At 32.7% G+C, this 8,979-nt stretch overlaps 1 protein-coding gene across 1 annotated transcript; it reads left to right on the top strand.

Annotated features, from left to right (window-relative positions):
• The first annotated feature begins 522 nt into the window (after positions 1-522).
• On the top strand, positions 523-2,749 carry LOC112512011 (protein NUCLEAR FUSION DEFECTIVE 4). Its single transcript, XM_025117783.1, has 2 exons — positions 523-1,682; positions 2,338-2,749. The coding sequence occupies exons 1-2, from the start codon at positions 523-525 to the stop codon at positions 2,747-2,749; spliced, it is 1,572 nt and encodes a 523-aa protein (XP_024973551.1).
• The last annotated feature ends 6,230 nt before the right edge of the window (positions 2,750-8,979 follow it).

Below are 8,979 nucleotides of genomic sequence, written 5' to 3'. Positions count from 1 at the left end.
ACTCCTAACTTTCTAGGAGATTAGAGACTACAATACCACTAAGCCAAAGACCATTTGATAATATAGTAAAATTACTGATACAAAATAAAGAACACATTTTTTATTATTTCAAAAAATTTGTTGAAAAATGGTATAATAAATTTGGCTGCATTTTAATTTTTATTCTTTAAAATTATATTTTTCAGCAATTATTTACTAAAATAAGAAAAAAAAACAAATATTCAACAATTTTTTACTAAAAATAAAAATGATTTGACTTTGACAGATTAATGTAACCCGTACGTATGCAGCTCTTTTAATGCCCCTTCCTGCATTCATATCATAAGCTTCTAATTACTCTCCAAACAGACACCATGTGTAGTGAAAATGGTGGTGGCCTTCCATAAAACCACAAAATTATATATACATACATCAATTCTGTCTCTATATTCACACAGACACACGCTAACCACTCCATATAACACCAAGTTCTTGATCAAAACCCTAATCATTTTCAGCAAGAACCAGCAGAGAGAACTTAAAATGGCTCTTCAATGGCTAAGCTTAGTTGGCATAATCTGGCTTCAATCCATAAGTGCAACAAACTCAAACTTCCCAGCTTACTCATCTCAGCTCAAGCTTCTTCTTTCCCTCTCGCAGCTTCAGCTCAACAACTTAGCTTTTGCTTCTGATGCCGGAAAGCTCTTCGGCTTCTTTTCTGGCATGGCGGCTGTTTATCTCCCTCTTTGGCTTGTCCTTTTAATCGGTTCTGCACTCGGGTTCATCGGCTATGGTGTTCAGTATCTTTTCCTTCTAACAAATAACATCTCTGCTTTGCCGTACAGTCTAGTTTTTCTGCTGACAGTTTTGGCTGGTAACAGCATTTGTTGGATCAACACGGTCTGCTACGTGATCGCGATCGAAAACTTCCCGTTAGATCGACAACTTGCAGTCGGGTTATCCACGAGTTACCAAGGTTTAAGTGCAAAGATTTATTCGGACGTAGTTGATGTGGTTTTCAAGTCACCATCGTCATCATCATCAAGAGCTGATCAAAGAGCAAGATCATATCTTTTGTTGAATTCCATGGTACCCCTCGTAGTTTGTTTGATCGCATCCCCTTTGGTTCGCGTGATAAACACCGCAAGATCCAAGAGACTATCAGGTGGGTTTCTTGTGATCTTTGCGATCACCATTTTTACAGGAACTTACGCTGTGATAACCAGTTTGGGATCAAGAAACAAAAGACTATCTCCACCATTGATGATCTTGATTGGTATGTGTGTGTTCTTGATGGCACCATTAGTAGTTCCATTAATGGAGAAAATCAGAGAGAATATGGAGCATAAATGTTTGATAAGAAGTTATGGGAAGAAGATATGTGATGAGAGCAGTATGGATGATCAGGAAGATGGGGAGAAGAATGGGGGGGTGGAAACTGAACAAGTGGTGAAAGATGAGGGGGTGTTAGTGAATGATGATGAAGAGATGGGGGTTAAAGTAATGGTGAAAAGATTGAATTTTTGGTTGTATTTCTTTGTGTATATGTTTGGTGCAACAGTTGGAATGGTGTATTTGAACAATTTGGGTCAAATTGCAGAGTCTCGTGGGGGTTCAAACACTTCTTCTTTGGTCTCCTTGGCTTCTTCTTTTGGTTTCTTTGGTCGTCTATTTCCTTGTCTCCTTGACTATCATCTATTCAGGTATTTTTTTTATATTCTTTCAGTATCTATATCTGTATCTGTTATCTTTAAAACATTAAAAAACGACATATGATCATACTAAAATAACATTGATTAAGGTTAAAGTTAACAGGTTTCGTTCAATGATACCAACAAACAAACTTTAGAGGGTACTGTTTGATGTGTGTGTTTTAAATTGGTATTGTAATATCAAGAATCAAAGTAAATGAATCGATGCATTAGTTAGAATTGTCAAACATGACTTATAATTGCTATCTGTTATCTGTATATTTCGTAATATGTGCATTGAAGATAGAAAAACCATTAAACAACTGTTGTTTAATGAACGGACAGTAATGCTAATAAAACTGAAGATTAGCCCACAGTTGTTAATGCATCGAATATCAATTAAAATCGTGGAGAACGAATTAACCTTACAATTTAGACTTTTGAAAAAAAGTTGAATTGTACATGCAATTTAATGCCGCATTAAATGTTGAAATGGAATAATATGGTTGAAAATGAATTCAAATCTAAGTCTTGTTTGAACCACCATTTTCGGTGCTCATTTATGTCACAAATGTAATTGTTACCAAACACTGCAAATCGTTTTTCTCTATAATTTTCATTTTCGTTATCGTACAAAAAACTTACAAAGTAATTCTATATTTTTCAGGGCTAAGTACAAGGTTTCAAGACCAGCACTGATAGCACTAATGATGGTACCAATGACACTAGCCTTCTTCTTACTTCTCAACAGTAGCAACATTTGTCTTCATATAAGCACCGCCACCATCGGGATATGCACTGGTGCCATCACATCGATCTCTGTGTCAACCACTGCAGAGCTTTTCGGGACCAAAAACTTTGGTGTGAACCACAACATTGTCGTCACCAATATCCCAATAGGGTCGTTCTTGTTCGGAGACATGGCAGCATTACTTTACCGCGAACAAGGGCTTGCCAATGGAGATGGAAAATGCATGGGGATCAAATGTTATCAAACAAGTTTTATCATTTGGGGATCCCTTTGCTTTTTAGGGACCTTTTTGGCCATAATTCTTCATTCAAGATTTAAAAAGACTTAGCAGATACATTTTCAGTCATATTGATCTTATATTTCAATATATATATATGTATATATATATATATGTATATATATATATATAAAAGTACACATGTAAATATATGTATACCATATCCATGGGTATGTAGGTGTCTTTCTAGGCTTCTTAACCGAACTTGAGTTCAGTTATCTATTTCTATCGATCAGTTCAAAAAAGTGAGTGGAGGAAACATTATCTGGAAAGCTGTTGTGACATTAGTCATGATATTATAAGTAATAATAAGTAGTATAATTCACGAAACCATCTTGAAATGACACGTGATTGGAGAAACTTGGCCTAATCAACAATTGTGTTTGAAGATGACTTCTTTTTGTTGTAATATTTCTTATAAAAGATTATGGGTTGGGTTTTTTTTTCCGGTTTTGATATAAAAAAATATATATAAAACAAGAAACTTACTGACTTGCTTTTTATTTGGAGTACGTTTTCCATATGACAGTATCGACAATTTCTATCTTAATTGTAATCCATTGAATTTCGAATAAAAATCCATCAAGTCTCTTTTTGTTCTTCACATATTTGTCAGACTATATTTTGGTCATTTCCATGGGGGGACCTACCATGGTGGTTACGGTGGCGCGTGACATCGTATTATTTCTCCGTCGAATGGTAAAAAAATTAGGTTCGTGAAAGGTGTAACCGTATTAATCTGTTGTGTGCCATCGTATGCATTTTGAAACTACAATAAGAACAAGTTTTATTTGATAGAGTTGGTTTGCAAAACTTTTATTCCACTCCATACCCAAATTCAAATCTTGTTAGTGTCATTTTCTTAGTCAAATAGTGCCACCGATTGAATTTTTTTGTGTATATTTGTTTCTTATAGTCAACCAGTGCCACTGTTTGAAATTTTTTCGCTATAGTTTTTCTTACAGTCAAATGGTGCCACCGTTTGAAAAAAATTCTGGGTTCGTCCTTGATCATTTCTATGACATTATTATATGAAAAGTAATGAATTAACGAGAAATATTTGTTTGTTACGTGTTTTTCACTTTGTTTGTAATACGTTTTGTCATATCATATCTTTTGGTCATTTTCATTTTTTTATATTTTAGAATAATATAATACACTACAACAAAAACAAGTTTATAGGACACCATAAAGTATTAAGTGTTCTAATAGACTGCTTTTAAGACTTAATATATATGATCAAAAAATAAATTTTATTTTGTCTAAAAGCGTAATAATAAGTTTATAGAACGTTTTGTACGTCTTAACAAGTTTATTAGGACACTTCAATGCAAAGTGTCACATTAACTATTTTATAAGACATTTTTGGAAAAATGTCCTATAAACCCATCTTTTTAGACATTTATTTTTATAAGACAGTTTTGCAAATAGTTTCTTTAAGAATATAGCCAATACCACGTTTTCATTCTTATTTGATCTGATAAAATGAACACGAAATAAGAAATTTATCGACTTAGTTTTTGTTGATAACTTGTTTGATTTGTAATATGTTTGTTACGTGGTACTTTAATTTTGCTAAGAAAAACCCCAATAGAAAATCGAAGTTCTAAAAAATATTGCATTCAATTCCAACATATTATTTATTTTAAAGATTTTTCAAAATTAATTATATTATTAAAATATCTATAATTTTATCATCCTAATATATTTTTAAAAACTTTACATAAAATAATAATAATAATAATATAATATATTTTTAAAAACTTTACATAAAATAATAATAATAATAATAATAATAATAATAATAATTCAATCTAATTGATGATAATGAATAAGAAATCAGGTGAAGTTTATTTTTTAAGAGGTGTTTTTTGTAAAATCAGATGCAAACATTTTGCAAAATTCTTTTGATTTTCATAAAATTTCTATTGCCGAAATTTATCTTAACAATTGTTTAATAGATGGAACACAGTAAAAACCTTTTAGATACCTTTCAGACTTCCGATGCTATTGGTAATGCCGTCGGTGAGTTTGTTCGTGGAAAGATAGATATTTTTTTTACAGATGATAAATCACCGATAGAAGTTCTTGTTTCACATAATCTTCTAAGCTAACTTATACATACATAAATTATATATATATATATATATATACACACACAAACACACACACACACATATATATATATATATATATATATATAGAGAGAGAGAGAGAGAGAGAGAGAGAAGGTGAGGGTGTCATTTCACATGGGTGATGAAAGGACGGTTGACATCCCTGGTGGAGAAAGAATTAATAGCCAAAGAGAATCAAAAAAAGAAGAAATAAAAGGAATTAAGATATTAGTTTACCTCTTATTTATTCAGACCTTATTAAGTGATAAGAAGCTCTAACAATAATAAAAAAACAAACAGTATAAATTATGAAACGTCTGAACGAATCAGACAAATGGTAATTAAGAGCTGAAAATGAAAAAATATAAGCAATCCCTCAATTTCTCTTTGTTCACATCAAGTTTCAGAGAATTCTGTATATTTAGAATTCTTCCTAGGCCATTGATGATTTTCTGACTGTTATTTCCAAAGTTCCATAAGATTAGTTAAAGCACACATGTACTACAAAACATAACACTTTTTTCGACAGATATTCAATGGTTTATCTGGCAGAAAAACCCTAGCAAGAAAATACTATTTCTAACGGCATTTCTGGCGGATTTTCGACGGATTCTGACCATCGAAAATCCGCCAGTGATTTTTTTACCTTTTAAATTTCTCGACTTACGGTTGACAAACTTACACATCACTAAAAATGGCTTTGATATAAACATAAAGACAAAACGTTATCTATAGGGGACAAAAGGGGATGCCTTCTGTGAACCACCATGTGTAACTTTTTGTAGTCATTTTAAAGTAAAAACAAAAGAAAATACATTTTTTTTTATTAGTCTGGATATTCAACCCGCTATACAAGTCAACTAATCCCAGAACGACTACCTGCTTTCCAGATTGCCCGGAGGCATTTGAACCTCCATGACCATAAGGGGATTTTTATTCCTCATTGGATTTGAACCTGAGACCTCATTGTACTTTTGACATTTGGAGTCAAGCTCAAACCAATCAGGCATCATCCTTGTGGTTTACATTTTTTTTTTGTAACTGTGAGTTTTAGGGCCAGCTACTGCACATCGACTATTTAGATTTATCGCAAGTGAACCTCTATAATCACAAAGATTTTGACATCGCCTAAAATTCGAACCCAGATATATGAGATTTTCCATTATCATGGGAACAAAGAATTGGAAATACTTCTCGTTGAAGCCACTTCTTTCATTTTCACTTTGTATTTTCAAACAAAAATAATTGAATATGAATCTTTTAAGCTTCAAATCAATCATTGTAGAAAATAAACCTGAATTCCCGATGCATCAAGGCACGTCGTTTTTCTAATAGAATTAGAAAAAATGATCTCCGGTCTCAAAAGTCTTGGTGTTTGGGATTGCTTACAAAAACAACTTATTGACTTATTCCGGTGTGGTACTGGTAATAAACACTTTTGAGTGTTTGGATAAACAACGTATACCGGTGCCAAACCGGTAATAAGAAGTTTTTGAAGAAGTTAAACTCTTCTGACTTATAATAAGTTGATAAGCGCTTTTGTAGAAAAGCATAAGTTATTTTAAATAAGCAATCCCAAACACCCATCTTTGGGATAATTTTCTTTCTTTTAAGCGTTTTTCACAAGTCGGGTGTCTTCATAAAAACAATTGCTTTACTCTTTACAGTAGAGGTCATGTCTAAGTATGAGATATAGTAGGCCGGTTTGGTCTCATCTTTATTCCCATGACATCATCAAATGCTTCAGTGCTCAAACTTCATATATAAACAATTGGAAAAATCTGAAAAAAACCCAACAGCCTTATTTTTTTCAATAAAAAAATTTCCAATGACTTAATAGTTCAAAATATGAAAGTCCATTGAGTTTTTCGATTTCAGTGAGTTCCAGGGTTCATTTGTTTGGTTTCAGTATGTGCAAAGATTTATTTGTTCAAAAAAATGTCCAAGTTCTTGATCGCTCAAAATATTGGATTTTTCCGAGCATTTCCTGTGACCAATTAGAGGTAAGTCGTAAGCTAGTTCGTCACCAACGAACATGGTACATGGGACCAAGGTAGCATAGCATGGCAACATCATGAAACGGGGACGTGGTGGGTGACGATGGTGTTGATGTCATGATGACGGTTGTTATGTTTTCTTTGTTAAGATTTCATAACGGTCCTAGCTAGAAAACAGGGTAAAACCTAAACGGGTCGATAAACACTGTTCGTTCAAGACTCTCTAACTGGGTAAATAAATCTATCCACTCTTACCACGTTTACAACTCGGTCAACAAATGTTATTGACCATAAGCTGTTAGTAAACAACATTATCTGCTACCAGGTACGAGACTATATACACTTAGAAGCCGTTTACCAACACTTATTGGATAAGAGTCATCACCCTCATTTACAAAGTAAGTTTCCAACATTTATATGATTGGACATAAAGAAAGAGAAGTGAACATGCTTATGAATAGATTTAGCAAAACACAAAGCATGTTGCAACCCAAATATCTCTAAGAATTTCTAATTAAAAGGAGGCATCATCATATGCAAGCAAACTCTAGGTATGATTCATTCAGAACTCAATCCACATCGAGGTTTAACCACTTATTTAATACACTTTAAGACATGATAAGATATGATTGAATAAGACCAGGATTATTGTTTCATGTTTGACAAGACTTTTATGTAAAACATGGTGGAACAAGGTAAACAGACGTGTCCCCCCCTGGAACAAGGTGGAACATACCTATGTTTTACCAATGTAACATCAAAATAAAACTTAATTCTGTTCTAAAACATGAAATCGTCTCGTCTCCCTCTTTTGCTTTATTCGTTCTTTAAATTTTATTTATTGTATTTTATGTTATTTAAATTTTCACTCTGCTAACCTCAAAGTATTATTTGATGTAATTTATTAAATATTAATAATAATAAAATAATATAGAAGTGTATAAAATAAAATTTGGAAACTACATAAACCCTTTATTTTGACATCATTTTAATCGTTTTGACGAAAACTTTCAATGATATATTTTTGTTATAAAAAATATTTATTTTTGTATATAATAAATTACATAAATTGATCAAAATGTATAAACAATTCATAACGAGTAAATTGGTCATTTAATTTTTGTGTTCTGTTCTGTCTTGTCTACGACCCTTAGGGTGGTTTTGGCATGTAGGAGATGACGAGATGTGACACAACAAAACATATTGTCTTATGTTTGGTGCAACATTAGATTGGGATAAGACAAGAAAGAGTTAGACAAAATGAATTTACTTTTGTTCCACCAAAATAGGTGGAACAACAGTCCGGAACAAGATTGATAAATTACTAAACCTCCGATGTCAAAATAAAACCATAAAACCTTTCAAAATTCTTTCACCTGGCTACCTCATTCTTGTCTGTTCAGTCCAATCCAGTCCAATCATGTCGACTTACCAAACACGAAGTTAATAGCACCTACAAGATTTGTACACGAGACCCGTAAACTTTACCATTCTAACTCGTTATAAAGTTAAAAACAAAGAGGAGTGTGGTTCAAGATGCTTGATGTAAAAGGAAGACAAGATAATTGATGTAGATGTTGCTTTGATAGGGGTGGAGGTCAATCAAGCTAAATGAAAGAGATCAGAAAGACAAAGAACCACGATTAACGACATCCGAAGCCATGGTCCTACTTTCGAATTGTTCATTCTGCGCAACGTAACTACAACTTCCCGTGAAAACAATTCAAGCACGACAAGTGACCGATTTGAGAATATGTAGTTCTAGCAACCAACAAACTTTTTAGTACTTGCATACTGGTTACAGCGAGGTAGACGAGTGAAATAATTGTGGAAGTTATAGGTTTTTAATTTAGGGAAAAGTACAATAAAAACCAATTAACTTTCTTGTTTGAAATGATTAAGTCCTTGAACTTTTTTTGCAACAAATAAGTCCTTGGACATTCCAAAACATGTTAAAATAAGTCTTTGGACAATTTTTTGGAACAAATAAGTCCTTGGACATTCCAAAATATGTTAATAAGTCCTTGGACAATTTTTGGAACAAATAAGTCCTTGGACATTCCAAAATATGTTAAATAAGTCCTTGGACAATTTTTGGAACAAATAAGTCCTTGGACATTCCAAAAAATGTTAAATAACTCATTGGACAATTTTTGGAACAAATAAGTCC

This window comes from Cynara cardunculus, assembly GCF_001531365.2.
Source record: "Cynara cardunculus var. scolymus isolate 2C chromosome LG 5, CcrdV1, whole genome shotgun sequence".
NCBI classification, from domain to species: domain Eukaryota; kingdom Viridiplantae; phylum Streptophyta; class Magnoliopsida; order Asterales; family Asteraceae; genus Cynara; species Cynara cardunculus.
The sequence above is the reverse complement of the archived record's forward strand: the minus strand, read 5'-3'. Positions and strand labels throughout refer to the sequence as shown.

Coding starts and splice junctions, on each gene's coding strand:
- LOC112512011 (XM_025117783.1), top strand. CDS start 523: ATGGCTCTTCAATGGCTAAGCTTAGTTGGCATAATCTGGCTTCAATCC. Junction 1,683..2,337: donor CTTGACTATCATCTATTCAG/GTATTTTTTTTA, acceptor TATATTTTTCAG/GGCTAAGTACAAGGTTTCAA.